The sequence below is a fragment of the Bombina bombina genome, chromosome 5 (genome assembly GCF_027579735.1).
Source record: "Bombina bombina isolate aBomBom1 chromosome 5, aBomBom1.pri, whole genome shotgun sequence".
NCBI classification, from domain to species: domain Eukaryota; kingdom Metazoa; phylum Chordata; class Amphibia; order Anura; family Bombinatoridae; genus Bombina; species Bombina bombina.
Window position 1 is genome coordinate 808,662,367 of NC_069503.1, and position 20,438 is coordinate 808,682,804.

Genomic DNA, 20,438 nt, shown 5'->3' on the forward strand with positions numbered 1-20,438 from the left:
CCAAAATAAAAAAATGCCCTACCCTATTCTAAATTAAAAAAGTTCAAAGCTCTTTTACCTTACCAGCCCTGAACAGGGCCCTTTGCGGGGCATGCCCCAAAGAATTCAGCTCTTTTGCCTGTAAAAAAAACACATACAATACCCCCCCCAACATTACAACCCACCACCCACATACCCCTAATCTAACCCAAACCCCCCTTAAATAAACCTAACACTAAGCCCCTGAAGATCTTCCTACCTTATCTTTACCATGCCAGGTTCACCGATCTGTCCTCGGAAGTCTTGATCCAAGCCTCGGAAGTGTTGATCCAAGCCCAAGCGGGGGGCTGAAGAGTGACATCCATCCTCGGGCTGAAGTCTGGATCCAAGCGGCGACTGAAGAAATCCATCATCGGGCTGAAGTCGGAAGTCCATCATCGGGATGAAGTCTTCTATCAAGCAGCATCTTCAATCTTCTTTCTTCCGGAGCGGAGCGGAGCCATCTTGTTCCCAGCCGACGTGGATCCATCCTCTTCTAATGACGCCTACTAGCCGAATGACGGTTCCTTTAAATGACGTCATCCAAGATGGCGTCCGTCGAATTCCGATTGGCTGATAGGATTCTATCAGCCAATTGGAATTAAGGTAGGAAAATTCTGATTGGCTGATGGAATCAGCCAATCAGATTGAGCTCGCATTCTATTGGCTGATCGGAACAGCCAATTGAATGCAAGCTCAATCTGATTGGCTGATCGGATCAGCCAATCGGATTGAACTTGAATCTGATTGGCTGATTCCATCAGCCAATCAGAATTTTCCTACCTTAATTCCGATTGGCTGATAGAATCCTATCAGCCAATCGGAATTCGACAGACGCCATCTTGGATGACGTCATTTAAAGGAACCGTCATTCGGCTAGTAGGCATCGTTAGAAGAGGATGGATCCGCGTCGGCTGGGAACAAGATGGCTCCGCTCCGGAAGAAAGAAGATTGAAGATGCTGCTTGATAGAAGACTTCATCCCGATGATGGACTTCTGACTTCAGCCCGATGATGGATTTCTTCAGTTGCCGCTTGGATCAAGACTTCAGCCCGAGGATGGACGTCACTCTTCAGCCCCCCGCTTGGGCTTGGATCAACACTTCTGAGGCTTGGATCAAGACTTCCGAGGACCGATCGGTGAACCTGGCAGGGTGAAGATAAGGTAGGAAGATCTTCAGGGGCTTAGTGTTAGGTTTATTTAAGGGGGGTTTGGGTTAGATTAGGGGTATGTGGGTGGTGGGTTGTAATGTTGGGGGGGGTATTGTATGTGTTTTTTTTACAGGCAAAAGAGCTGAAATCTTTGGGGCATGCCCCGCAAAGGGCCCTGTTCAGGGCTGGTAAGGTAAAAGAGCTTTGAACTTTTTTAATTTAGAATAGGGTAGAGCATTTTTTTATTTTGGGGGGCTTTGTTATTTTATTAGGGGGCTTAGAGTAGGTATAATTAGTTTAAAATTGTTGTAATATTTTTCTGATGTTTGTAAATATTTTTTTATTTTTTGTAACTTAGTTCTTTTTTATTTTTTGTATTTTAGTTAGTTTATTTCATTGTATTTATTTGTAGGAATTGTATTTAATTTATTTATTGATAGTGTAGTGTTAGGTTTAATTGTAGGTAATTGTAGGTATTTTATTTAATTTATTTATTGATAGTGTAGTGTTAGGTTTAATTGTAGGTAATTGTAGGTATTTTATTTAATTAATTTATTCATAGTGTAGTGTTAGGTTTAATTGTAACTTAGGTTAGGATTTATTTTACAGGTAATTTTGTAATTATTTTAACTATTTTAGCTATTAAATAGTTCTTAACTATTTAATAGCTATTGTACCTGGTTAAAATAAATACAAAGTTGCCTGTAAAATAAATATTAATCCTAAAATAGCTATAATATAATTATAATTTATATTGTAGCTATATTAGGGTTTATTTTACAGGTAAGTATTTAGCTTTAAATAGGAATAATTTATTTAATAAGAGTTAATTTATTTCGTTAGATTTAAATTATATTTAACTTAGGGGGGTGTTAGGGTTAGGGTTAGACTTAGCTTTAGGGGTTAATCCATTTATTACAGTAGCGGCGAGATTCGGTCGGCAGATTAGGGGTTAATAATTGAAGTTAGGTGTCGGCGATGTTAGGGAGGGCAGATTAGGGGTTAATACTATTTATTATAGGGTTATTGAGGCGGGAGTGAGGCGGATTAGGGGTTAATAACTTTATTATAGTAGCGGTGCGGTCTGCTCGGCAGATTAGGGGTTAATAAGTGTAGGCAGGTGGAGGCAACGTTGAGGGGGGCAGAATAGGGGTTAATAAATATAATATAGGGGTTGGCGGTGTTAGGGGCAGCAGATTAGGGGTACATAGAGATAACGTAGTTGGCGGCAGTGTACGGAGCGGAAGATTAGGGGTTAAAAAATTTAAATATAGTGGCGGCGATGTGGGGGGACCTCGGTTTAGGGGTACATAGGTAGTTTATGGGTGTTAGTGTACTTTAGAGCACAGTAGTTAAGAGATTTATAAACCGGCGTTAGCCCAGAAAGCTCTTAACTACTGACTTTTTTCTGCGGCTGGAGTTTTGTCGTTAGATTTCTAACGCTCACTTCAGACACGACTCTAAATACCGGCGTTAGAAAGATCCCATTGAAAAGATAGGATACGCAATTGACGTAAGGGGATCTGCAGTATGGAAAAGTCGCGGCTGGAAAGTGAGCGTTAGACCCTTTCCTGACTGACTCCAAATACCGGTGGTAGCCCAAAACCAGCGTTAGGAGCCTCTAACGCTGGTTTTGACGGCTACCGCCCAACTCTAAATCTAGGCCAGTATTAGCAATAGTTGACATTTAAAAAGCTTTTATTTCAGGCAAACAGCTGCACCATGTTTAAATTCTGCTCTTTTATATGTATGATAGAAAATGTTTACGTACAATGTCCCTTTAAGTAAGCATGACAAGTGCACAGGGATGTTTGCAGAATTTTCACAGTGTATGTGCTATATCACACTGATGCTCCCACTATTTACTTACCTTATTTATGTCTTTGTTCCTGAAAAAGAAACCTAGACCACCCACACATTTATCACAAATGTCCAAACACTTATACCCAAGCCTCCTGCTGCCTACCTCTGCCCTGGCTCTGCCAACTTTACCCCTGGGAGCACCCAACCCCACCCAGCTCACTTAGGCCCTGGTGATCAAAAGTGCTGCAATGTGGTGATATATTCAAAAGGGATCTGACCTCACCGCAATCACCCCTACACTACTTAACCCCTAGACCACCAATACTCCACCACAATAAACTCCCAACTCTACTTAACCCCTACGGGGGCTAGTTATCAAGCCGTCTACTTTTCTGGCTTCGCCGGCCCAATACGTCCGCCTAAGCTCGCCTACCTTCGCCGCCGCGGACCTTGAATACGTTCGCCTAAGTTATCAAATAAAGCTGTCAAAAAGCCGCGGGGCGATGAGCAGCGGACTGTGAGAGTTATCACTCATCCGATCTCGCTGCCCTTCGGCTTTTTCCCAGCTTTATTGCTAGCCTGTCACTAAGCACTCACACTAAACTGCACTGTTCTGCCCCCTATACCGGCGCCCCCGGAGCCCCCCGCAACTAAATAAAGTTACTAACCCCTAAACCGCCGCTCCCGGACACCGCTGCCACCTACATTATACCTAGTAGCCCCTATCCTGCCCCCCCTATACCGTCGCCCTCTATTATAAAATTATTAACCCCTATCCTGCTGATCCCGCACCTCTCCGCAACTAAATAAATAGTTTAACCCCTAAACCGCCGCTCCATGAACCCGCCGCAACCTATAATAAATTTATTAACCCCTATCCTGCCCCCCACTACGCCGCCGCCACTGTAATAAAATGATTAACCCCTAAACCTAAGTCTAACCCTAACCATAACGCCCCCCTAACTTAAATATTAATTAAATAAATCTAAATAAATTAACTCTTATTAACTAAATGAATCCTATTTAAAACTAAATACTTACCTTTAAAATAAACCCTAATATAGCTACAATATAAATAATAATTATATTCTAGCTATCTTAGGATTTATTTTTATTTTACAGGTACCTTTCAATTTATTTTAACCATGTACAATAACTATTAAATAGTTATTAACTATTTAATAGCTTACCTAGCTAAAATAAAGAGAAATGTACCTGTGAAATAAATCCTAACCTAAGTTACAATTACACCTAACACTACACTATACTTTAATAAAGTATTCCTATTTAAAACTAAATACTTACCTGTAAAATAAACCCTAAGATAGCTACAATGTAATTAATAATTATATTATAGCTATCTTAGGATTTATATTTATTTTACAGGTTACTTTGTATTTATTTTAGCTAGTTAGAATAGTTATTAAATAGTTATTAACTATTTAATAACTACCTAGCTAAAAGAAATACAAAATTACCTGTAAAATAAATCCTAACTTAAGTTACAATTAAACCTAATACTACACTATCATTAAATTAACTAAATAAACTACCTACAAAGAACTACAATGAAATACAATTACATAAACTAACTAAAGTACAAAAAATAAAAAAAGCTAAGTTACAAAAAATAAAAAATTAAGTTACAAACATGTTAAAAATATTACAACAATTTTAAGCTACTTACACCTAATCTAAGCCCCCTAATAAAATAAAAAACCCCCCCAAAATAAAAAAAATCCCTACCCTATTCTAAATTACATAAATATCAAAGCTCTTTTACCTTACCAGCCCTTAAAAGGGCCATTTGTGGGGGCATGCCCCAAAAAGTTCAGCTCTTTTGCCTGTAAAATAAAAATACAACCCCCCCCAACATTAAAACCCACCACCCACATACCCCTAATCTAACCCAAACCCCCCTTACAAAAACCTAACACTAATCCCCTGAAGATCATCCTACCTTGAGTCGTCTTCACTCAGCCGAGCCACCGATGGAACTGAAGAGGACATCCGGAGCGGAAGAAGTTAATCCTCCAAGCGGCGCTGAAGAAATCTTCCATCCGATGAAGTCATCATCCAGGCGGCGCTGAAGAAGTCTTCGATCCGGCCGATGTCATCTTCAAAGAGGCGCTGAAGAGGTCTTCTATCCGGGCGAAGTCATCTTCCAAGCCGGGTCTTGAATCTTCCTTCCGCCGACGCGGAACCACCTTCTTCACCGACGGACTACGACGAATGATGGCTCCTTTAAGGGACGTCATCCAAGATGGCGTCCCCTCAATTCCGATTGGCTGATAGGATTCTATCAGCCAATCGGAATTAAGGTAGGAAAATCTGATCGGCTGATGGAATCAGCCACTCAGATTCAAGTTCAATCCGATTGGCTGATCCAATCAGCCAATCAGATTGAGCTCGCATTCTAGTGGCTGATCGGAACAGACAATAGAGTGCAAGCTCAATCTGATTGGCTGATTCCATCAGCCAATCAGATTTTCCTACCTTAATTCCGATTGGCTGATAGAATCCTATCAGCCAATCGGAATTGAGGGGACGCCATCTTGGATGACGTCCCTTAAAGGAGCCGTCATTCGTCGTAGTCCGTCGGTGAAGAAGGTGGTTCCGCGTCGGCGGAAGGAAGATTCAAGACCCGGCTTGGAAGATGACTTCGCCCGGATAGAAGACCTCTTCAGCGCCTCTTTGAAGATGACATCGGCCGGATCGAAGACTTCTTCAGCGCCGCCTGGATGATGACTTCATCGGATGGAAGATTTCTTCAGCGCCGCTTGGAGGATTAACTTCTTCCGCTCCGGATGTCCTCTTCAGTTCCATCGGTGGCTCGGCTGAGTGAAGACGACTCAAGGTAGGATGATCTTCAGGGGATTAGTGGTAGGTTTTTGTCAGGGGGGTTTGGGTTAGATTAGGGGTATGTGGGTGGTGGGTTTTAATGTTGGGGGGGGTTGTATTTTTATTTTACAGGCAAAAGAGCTGAACTTTTTGGGGCATGCCCCCACAAATGGCCCTTTTAAGGGCTGGTAAGGTAAAAGAGCTTTGAAATTTATGTAATTTAGAATAGGGTAGGGATTTTTTTTATTTTGGGGGGGTTTGTTATTTTATTAGGGGGCTTAGATTAGGTGTAAGTAGCTTAAAATTGTTGTAATATTTTTAACATGTTTGTAACTTAATTTTTTATTTTTTGTAACTTAGCTTTTTTTATTTTTTGTACTTTAGTTAGTTTATGTAATTGTATTTCATTGTAGTTCTTTGTAGGTAGTTTATTTAGTTAATTTAATGATAGTGTAGTATTAGGTTTAATTGTAACTTAAGTTAGGATTTATTTTACAGGTAATTTTGTATTTCTTTTAGCTAGGTAGTTATTAAATAGTTAATAACTATTTAATAACTATTCTAACTAGCTAAAATAAATACAAAGTTACCTGTAAAATAAATATAAATCCTAAGATAGCTATAATATAATTATTATTTATATTGTAGCTATATTAGGGTTTATTTTAAAGGTAAGTATTTAGTTTTAAATAGGATTCATTTAGTTAATAAGAGTTAATTTATTTAGATTTATTTAATTAATATTTAAGTTAGGGGGCGTTAGGGTTAGGTTTAGGGGTTAATCATTTTATTACAGTGGCGGCGGCGTAGTGGGGGGCAGGATAGGGGTTAATAAATTTATTATAGGTGGCGACGGTGTAGGGGGGGCAGATTAGGGGTTAATAAATGTATTATAGGTGGCGACAGTGTAGGGGGGGCAGGATAGGGGTTAATACATTTAATATAGGTTGCGGCGGGTTCAGGGAGCGGCGGGTTAGGGGTTAATACATTTATTATAGTTGCGGTGGGCTCCGGGAGCGGCGGTTTAGGGGTTAATATGTATAGAGTAGCTTGCGGTGGGCTCCGGGAGCGGCAGTTTAGGGGGTAATAACTTTATTTAGTTGCGGCGGTGTAGGGGGGGTCAGATTAGTGGTGTTTAGACTCGGGGTACATGTTAGGGTGTTAGGTGTAGACAGCTCCCATAGAAATCAATGGGATGTCTGTCAGCAGCGAACTTGTACTTTCTCTATGGTCAGACTCCCATTGATTCCTATGGGATCCGCCGCCTCCAGGCTGGCGCTTTGAAAACCAGGTACGCTGGGCCGTAAAAGTGCCGAGCGTACCTGCTAGTTTTTTGATAGCTAGCAAAAGTAGTGAGAATGTGCCGCACTTGTGTGCGGAACATCTGGAGTGACGTAAGAATCGATCTGTGTCGGACTGAGTCCGGCGGATCGAAGCTGACGTCACAAAATTCTACTTTTGCCGGTCTCGAGCCTTTGATAACTAAGGCGTATCAGCCTCGCCACAAATACGCTGCGGAATACGCAGCGTATTTGAGGTTGACGGCTTGATAACTACCCCCCTACATCTCCACAACCCTACCACCGCAAGCTAACCCTACACTACTTAAGCCCTAACAGCTAACCCCCAAGACCTCTAACCTAACACCCCCAAAGTTACAAAAAATAAAAAAACGACATTACAAAAAACACATTACCAAAAAAGAAAAAACACTACCAAAAAAACCCAGTTAGGCCTATACTATAACTAAGATCCCCTTCAAAAAAGCCTGTCCTAAAATACATATACTAACATTAAAACCTACTATAAAAATTGCCCTGAACAGGGCATTTTGTGAGGCATTGCCCTAAAGTGATATAGCTCTTTTGCCCAGAATATAAATAAAAAATTCCTATTCTAAAAAAAAACCTAAGCTGAAAAAAAAATCTTATCCAAAAAATTTGCCCTTAAAAGTGCATTTGGTAGGGTATTGCCCTAAAGAGATTACAACTCGTTTGTGAATCAAAAATATAAAATCTCTATTTTAAAATAAGCCTATCCTAAAAAAAAAACATAAGAAACAAAATAAAAATAAATATTCTTAAAAAAAAACACCCCCAACAAAAACCTAAGTGAAACCCCAAAGTTTCTACTTACCCAGCTTGAATCCAGCTTCTACGTGATCAGCTCCGCTGGTGCTCCTCTTCATCCATGGCGGTGGTCTTCATCCATCTTCATCCATGGCTGTGGTCTTCATCCATCTTCATCCATGGTGGCGCTCCACCCAGTCTTCATCATGTTTGGAAAATAAGTTTGTGATAGATTTGTGTTTGTACGCAGTGATATCACTAGGTAGTAGTCGATTAAAAACAATGATAAATGCCCAAATAAAACTGACATATAGTTTGATTGCGTTCAAAGCACAAACAAGCAGTCAACCAAAATTATTCATACCTTCATAATAACATCAGTATTTTTTGTTTAGTTCCCCGTAGTTCATCATCAGATGATTATTGATGTAAAGTAACAATCAAATATTTACAATCGTACACTTTCTATCAAAGTCTGCAAGAGCAGCAATTAAATTTAAATAGCTCTTGGATGCTGACATAGTATATAGCATGATATGATGATTGATGCATGTTAACCTCAGATTGTTAAGCTGTCATTTGGCCAGTTCATTCTTGCAACACAAGTTTTTAATGTCAATTTATTTTAGTAGAAGTAAAAAGACATAAATAAAACCGGACAGATCATAAATCACTGCAATCCCTTATACTTATACATTTATTTTTAAGAGAAAAATCAATAGATTTAAAAGAGCTTTTACAATTTCTCGTAGTGTTGACAAATTTTGTCAAACGCTTGAGCTGTGAAAATATTACTTCACAGTGTAACGCTCTGAAATCATTAAATCACACATTACATTTTTATTGCTGACTTGATTTGGCTCTGTATAGAGGAGTCTGTCAGTAAAACTTCTGCATCTGAACTGCATATATGTCAGTACCCGGAGCAGTGGCACTGCCACACTTCTTGCTTGTGTAGAAACTTTTTAATAAAACCTTAAACTGTGAATCCATTCATGGGCTACTGTTAGATCCTGCCAGATAATGGTACACTTCCCCATATGACCAAAGTAGTGTTAGTGGTATGTCATTGGGCCTTAAATGACTTTTTAAATACTCCTGTCCAGTCTCTCATTGGATCCATGGTGGTGGTGAAATGGGGATATGTACTTTTTTTGCACTTTTAATTTAGTATTTTTTGTCTTGCTCATTAGAGTTTATTGATTCAATTCTTGATATTTATCTATATGGAGAAAACAATTCCTAGATAAAATCTTTTGTTAATGCTAAAATGTATGCTTGCATTCTAGTCTTCAGAGGTATGAAAATTCCTATAGTGACGTCTTAATTTATTATAATTAAAATAATTAAACTCTGTGCTCTTAACCTCTGCGGTTAAAAAAAAAAATAAAAATATATATATATATATACGGTATATATACCGTATATATATATATATATATATATATATATATATACACCGTATATATACCGTATATATATATATATATATATATATATATATATATATATACTGTATATATAAATGTACAACAGTTACAGTAAGCAGTGCTACATGTCTTTAATGGTATACTGTAAAGGATTTGTTTTTACAGGCAAATTAAAGTATTTTTCATCAAGTATTAACCATATTTCTCTTTTGTTTCACAGCATGCATGTTCCGGTACAATGGAATATCACTTGTCTACCTCATCTACCTCTTGCTCATTCCTTTATTTGCAGAACCTACCAAAATAACAATGAAAGGTAAGATTCATTTTACACACAATTGCAATCTGTTGAAGAAAGATCATATAGGAAGCATTATACTGTTTGTATTTAACTTAAATTTATATCAATGCATTTCTAAAAAAAATAAAAAAAACAAATTTGCTTATGAAGTAAAGTAATTGTTGGATTTTCTGTGGGCTATTTTGTGTTCACAGTGCAAATGATGTAATATATAATATTAACAAATAAATATAATATATAGCACCCAACAGCTTGCCAGACATAATTTTATTTATGTGTCTAATATTCTGTCAGATTCTCTGACTCACTGCTGATTATGGCACCCTTCAGAATACTACCTAAAAATCAGTAGTAAAAGAGTGCAGTGCAAGTGTGAGTGTAAATGGATAAAACGAGATGGAAAGAGAGTATTTGTGGGGTTTAATTTTAAATAGTAGAGACAGGTAAAGCTGGTACCTCCCAGTGTCACCACCTACCATACTTGATATATATTTTTTAGCTCTCTGGTTTCCTTTATTTACACTTCCGTATTATAATATACAGATTCATCATGGTCTTTTCTTTGCCCCTGTTCATTTGGAGGGATCACAGCAGACTTGGCTCCAGGCGCGCACAATTTTTACAAAGCATGTATGAGAGTCAAAATAAAAGCAGAGTGAGGGGATATCCCTTACAAGAGAAATAAAATAATGCTACACTGACAGTGCAATTACCACTCACAGTGACATCAGCGTTTCTGCTCAAATACACTCACAACAGAAGCATCTGACAGAAGCACTTTTAATCCATACTGCATTGAGACTATAGTGGATATATCAAGCAAATGCATATAGAGAGTAAACTACTGGTTAATGTAATCAGCTGGTAATGTTAGTAAACAACATAAAATATGCGGGACGTGAAGATATATTAGCATCAGGAAACCACACGCTTTGCCTGTACAAGGTCGTGAGTGACCCGCTATGCCAGTCAGAGGCTCAGAGCGAATGCTTCCCGCCTGCCCGGTGGGTATATAATGCGGGCACAGAGCAGGGTCAAAACTCGGTTAACACTGTATAATATGGTAAATAGAAAAGCTTGGGACTTACTGTGATACAGCAACCGGTGTGCGCCTCTGAGGGCCGCCATGTTTATGTAAAGTGGAAGCATTCCCTTAGTTAGTGTGCTGCTGTCGGATGACAGCTTGTTTTGCTGGCCCAGTGCAGGTATCAGACTGTGACTTGAGCATGACACGCATATGGGCTGGACAAGAGGTTGGCATTGTATAAGGAAACACCCATTGTGTGTGACTGGTATAGATAGACACACTATGCTGGGAACACCTACTGCGTGTGACTGCTATATACACACTATAATGGGAACACCCACACCATGATTGATATGTACACAATTTGCTGAGGGGTTGCTGGTATCATTTGTGAACTGTTCCCATTGAGTGACTGGTTTACAAAGTTTTTTGAGAACATTTACAGTTCGGGGCTGGTGTCATAGCTACCCTAGGTGAAGGCGCATTGCGTGTAAGAGATTTATTCTATACAGTCTCCCTGTAAGAGTCTGGTTTGCACACATTGTGCAGGAAACAGTTTCTGTGTGTTGCTTGTTAAAGATCATCATCATTCCACTGAGAAAGTGATACACACACAATATGCTGTGTGATTACCCACTTGGTGTGACTGGTATCATAACTAGGGTTACCACCTTTCCATTATGACACACTTATTTATACAATAACAAAATAATTTTTTGAGGGGGCACAGCTTTCTATTTGGGTGGGCATTGCCCCCTTGGAGCCGACCCTGGATCACAGCAACCCCCCCCCATTTTTAATCTATTAGAGAGTTAGAAAGATACAATGGTTTACAGCTAATCTCATATCAATATTCTTATGATTATTATTAAATTATAGGGACATTTAATAACTCCACATTTTTCTTTCATGATTCAGTTAGAGCATTTTAAGCAACTTTCCAATCAAATTTTATTATCAGATTTGCTTCATTCTGTTGATATATTTTATTGAAGGAGCCGTAATGCACTACTGGGAACTAGCTGAACTCATTGGATGAGCCAACAAATAGAAGCATATATGTGCAGCCAACAATCAGCAGCTAGCTCCCAGTAGGGCATTTCTCCCTATGTATGCTTATCAACAAAGAACAACAAGTGAACAACTCAAATTGGATATATAACTAAATTGGAAAGGTGTAAAAAAAAAACCTACATGCTCTATCCAAATTATGAAGGTTTAATTTTGACTTTACTGTCCCTTTAATAAAAGTTATAGGGCACTATGGCTCATTATTGTTTAATCTTCATTACTTCTGAGCAGCTTGAGTATAATGCAAACTTACTACATTTTATAGCTATATAATGTCTATATTTAGGTTCTTTTGCTACTAATATGTGGCTGTGTAGGATACAGATGAATGTTTTTTATATTGATTATAGCAATGTTTTATGTTTTAAACATACAGGGCCAGATTACAAGTGAAGCACTAAATATCACTTTTGAGAAAGCGATATTAGCACTCCACTGAGTAATAGCAGCGCATGCTAATGCTAGGTAGCATTGCGCTCACAAAAGCATGCTTCCATAGGCTCCAATGGGAGCCTCGTTCTAATGCCGTCAGACACGGCATGAGAACTCGAGCAGCGCAGGGGGTAGGTAGCGCAGCGATGGCAGCAAAGTGTAAATATATATGCATATGCTTATATACATATATATTTATGTTTTAATGTGTGTATATACATATATTTATATAAGCATTTATATATATATTTATGTGTTAATGTGTGTATATACACATATGTATATAAGCATATACATATATATTTATGTGTTAATGTGTGTATATACACATATGTATATAAGCATATACATATATATTTATGTGTTAATGTGTGTATATACACATATGTATATAAGCATATACATATATATTTATGTGTTAATGTGTGTATATACACATATGTATATAAGCATTTACATATATATTTATGTTTTAATGTGTGTATATACATATATTTATATAAGCATTTATATATATATTTATGTGTTAATGTGTGTATATACATATATGTATATAAGCATATACATATATATTTATGTGTTAATGTGTGTATATACACATATGTATATAAGCATATACATATATATTTATGTGTTAATGTGTGTATATACATATATTTATATAAGCATATACATATATATTTATGTGTTAATGTGTGTATATACACATATGTTTATAAGCATATACATATATATTTATGTGTTATTGTGTGTATATACACATATGTATATAAGCATATACATATATATTTATGTGTTAATGTGTGTATATACATATATTTATATAAGCATATACATATATATTTATGTGTTAATGTGTGTATATACATATATTTATATAAGCATTTATATATATATTTATGTGTTAATGTGTGTATATACATATATTTATATAAGCATTTATATATATATTTATGTGTTAATGTGTGTATATACACATATGTTTATAAGCATATACATATATATTTATGTGTTATTGTGTGTATATACACATATGTATATAAGCATATACATATATATTTATGTGTTATTGTGTGTATATACACATATGTATATAAGCATATACATATATATTTATGTGTTAATGTGTGTATATACATATATTTATATAAGCATATACATATATATTTATGTGTTAATGTGTGTATATACATATATTTATATAAGCATATACATATATATTTATGTGTTAATGTGTGTATATACACATATGTATATAAGCATATACATATATATTTACAGGGAACACACAGTTCCCATAGACTGCAATGTAAAAACACTTTTTCTAACACTCTTCACCCGCTCCTTTTAGCCCCCCAAAACTTATTTTTGTAGTTATTTTATTAAAATATAAAGATGCTACTATCATTCAGCTAGATTACAATTTTTTGCGCTCGTCTTTTAACACTGAAAATATGGTATTTTCAGCATTAAAACAGCACCGCAGCCATTACAAGTCTTGTTGGTATAGCTGTACCGCAAGCCTTTTAGCCTGTAACGCAACGTCAGTACCGCACTCAAAAAAATTACGTTTTTTTATAGGATTCCCATAGTGCCTGTATTACGAGTTTTGCGGTGAGGCTAAAAAGCGAGCGTTGCAGCATAAAACGACAAGATCCGTAACGCCATCTAAAATCAGTAGTCATGAGTTTTATGCTACAAAGCTGTAACATAAAACTCATAACTAATGTGTTAAAAAGTACACTAACACCCATAAACTACCTATTAACCCCTAAACCGAGGCCCTCCTGCATCGCAAACACTATAACAAATGTATTAACCCCTAATCTGCCACTCCCGACATCGGCGCCACAAAAAATGTATTAACCTCTATTTCGCCGCTTCTCGACATCGTCACCACTATACTAAAGTTATTAACCCCTAAACCGCCGCCCTCCCGCATCGCAAACACTATTTAAATATTATTAACTCCTAATCTGCCATCTGCCCACATTGCCCCCACTATACTAAAGTTATTAAGCCCTACACTGCCGCCACTATAATAAACCTATGAACCCCTAAACTGAAAGCCCCCCCACAATGAAATATAATAAATTAAACTATTAACCCCTAAACTTAAAGGGACAGTCAACCATAGAATTGTTATTGTTTTAAAAGATAGATAATCCCTTTATTACTCATTCCCCAGTTTTGCATAACCAACACAGTTATATTAATGTACTTTTTACCTCTGTGATTACCTTGTATCTAGGAACCTTCTTCCAGCCCCCTGATCACATGACTGTGACTGTTTATTATCTATTGTCTTAAATTTAGCATTGTATTCTGCTAGATCTTAAATAACTTTCTGTGCCTGAACACAGTGTTATCTATATAGCCCACGTGTACTTTCTGTCTCTTTGGGTTGAAAAGAGATTTAAAAAGCATGTGATAAGAGGCAGCCCTCAAAGGCTTAGAAATTAGCATATGAGCCTACCTATGTTTAGTTTAAACTAAGAATACCAAGAGAAAAAAGCAAATTTGATAATAAAAGTAAATTGGAAAGTCAATTAAAATTAAAAGTCCTTTCTGAATAATGAAAGTTTAATTTATACTTGACTGTCCCTTTAAAGCCCCCCACATCACAATAAACTAATTGAAACTAGTAACCCCTAAACCTAACCCTAACGTAACCCTAACCCTAACCCCTAAACCTAACCCTAACGTAACCCTAACCCTAACGTTACCCTAACCCTAACACCCCCTAACTTTAACATATATATTTAAACTATAGCTAAATTAAACTTACAATTATTAACTAAATAAACCTATTAACCCCTAAACCGCCAGCCCCCCACATTGCAACAACCTAAATTAAACTATTAACCCTAAAATAACCCTAACCCTGACATAACCCTAACCCTAACACCCCCTAACTTTAACATAATTAATTAAAATATAGCTAAATTAAACTTACAATTATTAACTAAATAATTCTTATTTAAAACTAAATACAAACTTACCTGTGAAATAAAACTTAAGCTAGCTACAATATAACTAATAGTTATATTGTAGCTAGCTTAGGTTTTATTTTTATTTCACAGGTAAGTTTGTATTTATTTTAACTAGGTAGACTAGTTAGTAAATAGTTATTAACTATTTACTAACTACCTAGTAAAAATAAATACACTCGTACCTGTGAAATTAAACCTAACCTGCCTTACACTAAAACCTAAAATTACAAAAAATTAAAAAACCTACCATTACAAAAAATAAAAAACCTACCATTACAAAAAACAAAACAAAACAAAATTATCCAAAAAAATTAAAATTATTCATATTCTAATAAAAAGCCTAATCTAAAATAAACTACCAAGAACCCTTAAAAGGGCTTTTTGTAGGGTATTGCCCTAAGTTAAACAGCTCTTTTGCTACAAAAACAAACAGACACCCCCTAACAGTATACAAACCCCCACCCCCTAAACTACCAAGGGCTCTTAAAAAGGCCTTTTGGGGGGGGGGGGCCTAAGTTAAACAGCTCTTTTGCTACAAAAGAAAAACAAACACCCCCTAAAAAAATACATTACACAAAATAACAAACAAATTATCAAAAATAATAACTAATAGTTATATTGTAGCTATCTTAGGTTTTATTTTTATTTCACAGGTAAGTTTGTATTTATTTTAACTAGGTAGGTTATTTACTAACTACCTAGTTAAAATAAATACAAAATTACCTGTCAAATAAAACCTAAGCTACCTTACACTTAAACCTAAAATTACAAAAAATAAAAAATAAACTACCATTACAAAAAAATAAAAGACCTAGCATTACAAAAAATAAAAAAAACTACAATTGCAGAAAACAAAACAAACGAAATTATCAAAAAAAAAAAAAATTATTCCGATTCTAATACCCATTAAAAAAACAAAAACGGATGCGAGGACGTGGGAACTCCTCAGCATATCTGGTGGTCTTGTCCACAGATTCAGCCGCTCTGGCAGAGAGCAATCCGGTATTGCTCTTCGGGGGGTATTCATCTATCTTTGTCCTAAAGTTCATGTCTGTTTCACATTTTGCCCAGTAAGTTGACCTTACCTCAAAAACTGTTCTGTATCTACCTGTTCCTGGCCGTTAAACTGGCTGTGGCCCATATGTGGCTACAACGTGTTGCACCCTCTTGGGAGCAAGTGACCGACATTTTGGACTTTGTTAAGAGAATGGAGTCCTATGTCTCTCACATCCATGGGTCAGTGGACCTCCAGATTAAAATCTGGGCATATCGCCCAGAGTAATTCTTCCTGCAAATAATATGGGGTGATCGTGGTTCTTTGGTGTTAGACTTTCCTAACACTACATGAACACTTCTACCCCCCACCCCCCACCCCTTCCTCCTCTAACTGAACCCTTCCTAAAATCCCACTCCCATATCCCTTGCCGGTCTGTATTTTTTTTTTTCTCTCCCTTTCCCCTTCCCCCGCCTATTTGATAGCTTGGCACAGCCTGCATATGGTTTGACTAATATATCTGATTTGTAATGTTCTATGGTTAAGTTATGATATTGGTATGCACAACTATAATAAAACATCTACATTCTCTGGAGAATGCTGATTTATCTGGATAGATAGCAATGTGTTTGTCCTTTTGCAGCAACTGACTTTTAGCACTCTTACCTGGAGAGGTGAGGGTAAGATTGGAGATCCACAAGCAACTGACATTGACTCTAACACTCAGCATTCTCTCTTGTGTTCCTTATTATATGTGACTGCTTTACATATTATAATTTTCTGTTAATATTGTATTATGTACTATTGATATGTATGTACATGCTTTTGATGCTCTCATGTTCATTCATCTTTTAAAAACAATAAAAATTATCTTTTAAAAAAAAAAAAAAAAAAAAAAAAAAACACCCCAAACTATAAAAAAACTAAAAAAAACTAAAGGGCCTTTTGTATAAAATAAAAATACAAATACCCACTAACATTATTTATTTTTTGGATCATTTTGGGGGGGCTTGTAATGGTAGTTTTTTTATATTTTAGGTTTAAGTGTAAAGTAGCTTAAGTTTTATTTGACAGGTAATTTTGTATTTATTTTAACTAGGTAGTTAGAAAATAACTATTTAATAACTAGTCTACCTAGTTAAAATAAATGCAAATGTACCTGTGAAATAAAAATAAAACCTAAACTAGCTACTATATAACTATAAGTTATATTGTAGCTAGTTTAGGTTTTATTTTACAGGTAAGTATGTATTTAGTTTTAAATAGTTATTATTTAGTTAATAATTGTAAGTTTAATTTAGCTATATTTTAATTCTGTTAAAGTTAGGGGGTGTTAGGGTTAGGGTTACGTTAGGGTTACGGTTACGTTAGGGTTAGATTTAGGGGTTATTATAGTTTAATTTCGGTTGCTGCGATGTGGGGGCTGGCGGTTTAGGGGTTAATAGGTTTATTAAGTTAATAATTGTACGTTTAATTTAGCTCTATTTTAATTATGTTAAAAATGGGAGGTGTTAGGGTTAGGGTTACGTTAGGGTTAGGGTTACATTAGGGTTTAATAGTTTAATTTAGGTTGTTGCGATGTGGGGGGCTTTATGTTTAGGGGTTAATACATTTATTTAGTGGTAGTGATGTGGGAGTCCAGAGTTTTAGGGGTTAATAGCTTTATTTAGTTGCGGCGATGTCGGGGAGCGGCGGAATAGGGTTTAATAGATTTATTATAGTGTGGGCGATGTTGAGGTGAGACGGAATAGGGGTTAATAACTTTAGTATAGTGGCGGCGATATCGGGAGCGGCAGATTAGGGGTTAATAAATTTATTTAGGTGGCGGCTATATCGAGAGCGGCATATTAGGGGTAAATAACTGTAGGCAGGTGTCGGCGATGTCAGGGGCAGCAGATTAGGGGTGTTTAGATGTAGGGTTTATGTTAGGGTGTTAGGTTTAAATGGTATTTTTATTTTCCCCATAGACATCAATGGGGCTGCGTTACGGAGCTTTTCTTTCAGCGATTGCAGGTGTTAGGTTTTTTTCTGATCCGTTCTTCCCATTGATGTCTATGGAGAAAGTGTGCACGAGCACGTCAAATCAGCACTTCTGTTTGGTGCGGTATGGAGGTTAAAAACCCCATATCGCCCGCACAAGCCTATTTTAAAACTTGTAATGACAGCGCTATAGGGGATTAAATTACGCCACTTTTATTGCATTCGTTAATTTCCCTATAGCGCTCAAAATCTAGCTGCTTATTTTTTAATAAAATATCTCAAATTTGATTTCTTGGGCATTTTCTATACATTTAGAAAATTAACCAGAAATCTGATCTCCCGATAATTTTATAAGTGCTAATTGCTACCGCAAGCTTGCGTGCAATATATTAGGTCTCCACTTGTAATCTAGCCGACAATGTTTAATGTTTTAAACATGCACATATATATATATATATCTATATATATGTCTATATTTGTGTACATATGTATTTATGTATTTACAGACATATATACATATATAAACATATAAATACATATGTACACATATATAGACATATATAAGTGCATTGGAGCCCTTTGCAGTTAGACACAAAACCAACATTTTTGCTTTTATGATTCAGATAGAGCATGCAATTTTAAGCAAATTTCTAATTTACTTCTATTATACATTTTTCTTCGTTCTCTTGGTATCTTTATTTGAAAAAGCAGGAATGTAAGCTTAGGAGCCATTTTTGGTTCAGCACCTGAGTAGTACCTGCTGATTGGTGGCTAAATGCACGCAAGTTGGGTGTTAGTTTTTTTTTTCCACTTCTTTTTTCAGCATTTACTTCTATGTAGGAATACATGAACGTGGACGCAATATTCTAAGTTCTACTTTTTACTGTTCATTGCGTTGGTACGCAAGTGAAAACAGTTTACTTTCAACTCATCCGACTGCTACCCGATGAGCGCAAAAATCTTACTTCTAGCGAAGTTAACGCTTGAGCGAGAGCATTAAATAACGCTTCACTCATAATCTGGCCCTGAATGTTTAATTGTTAAGCATTAGAATGCAAGCAGAAAACAATTACACAACATTTTGGTATCTTTATTTTTTTATATGTAATTTGGAAGTTGCTAAAGAAAGGCTTGAAAGCGTACAAAATAGCATTTGAAAGCCAACCTGAAACTGTACAGCTTGGCAGGTAACCAACTGGCTGCTGTCCTAGTTGAATAAGAACACTAAAGATTGCATTAAGGAAGAAACCAATGTAATGGATATAAAAAATATTCAGTGATATTTGTCTCAAAGTAGAACAGTTTGTGGGCTAAAAAAAATTGTGCACAAAGGAACCAATCAAAATATAAACATGCTGTGTTAGAAAACACGTTCTAAGGGGGCGCTTTATGAAAGTGCGGACATACATGATCCGCTGTAGCGATCATGTCCGCCACACATCGATATATGCATACGCTGTCGGCATTTAATATTGCACAAGCAGTTCCGGTGAACTGCTTGTGCAATGCCGCCCCTTGAAGATTCACAGCCGCTAGCAGGGGGTGTCAATCAACCCGATCGTATGCGATCGGGCAGATTGCTGTCCACTGCCTCAGAGTATGCGGATGAGTTAAGGAGCAGCGGTCTCGGAGCTTGATGACTCGGCCCCTAAGAATTTGATGACGATACTAACTGTATATAAGCAGTGTGCTGTTCTCCCATATTACTGCTTCACATTTTAACTTGTTCAGTGGCTGTCAGCATATTTTTTTTTTTTATAAACTATTTTTTTCCCTTTATTAAGGCACAAGTATTTTTGTAGATTTGCCAGTCAGTTCTAGGTTGCCTTGATACTTGTATGTCCTGACTCTTCAAAATCTTGTGTAGGGAGTAGGTTTGATTTTGTTTTTCTTTAAATATAATGTTGTACCATTTTCTCTAGGATTTTGCAGATTTCTTTTTTTTAGCAAAGTTAAAGGGACAGTCTACACCAGAATTTTTATTGTTTTAAAAGATAGATAATCCCTTTATTACCCATTTCCCAGTTTTGCATAACTAACACAGTTATAATAATATTCTTTTAACCTCTGTGATTATCTTGTATCTAAGCCTCTGCAAACTGCCCCTTTTTTCAGTTCTTTTGACAGACTTGCAGTCTAGCCAATCAGTGCCTGCTCCCAGATAACTTCTCGTGCACGAGCACAGTGTTATCTATATGAAATACGTGAACTAACACCCTCTAGGGGTGAAAAACTGTTAAAATGCAATCTTAAAGAGGTGGGCTTCAAGGTTTAATAAATTAGCATATGAACCTCCTAGGTTAAGCTTTCAACTAAGAATACCAAGAG

The 20,438-nt window shown here is 36.5% G+C and overlaps 1 protein-coding gene across 1 annotated transcript in view; it reads left to right on the forward strand.

Moving 5' to 3' along the window:
* Positions 1–20,438, forward strand: part of PIEZO2 (piezo type mechanosensitive ion channel component 2) — a 655,528-nt gene that overhangs the window by 120,097 nt on the left and 514,993 nt on the right. Inside the window, exon 2 of the mRNA XM_053714912.1 lies at positions 9,533–9,628. Coding sequence (XP_053570887.1) covers positions 9,533–9,628 — 96 coding nt within the window. The remainder of the gene's footprint in view (positions 1–9,532; positions 9,629–20,438) is intronic.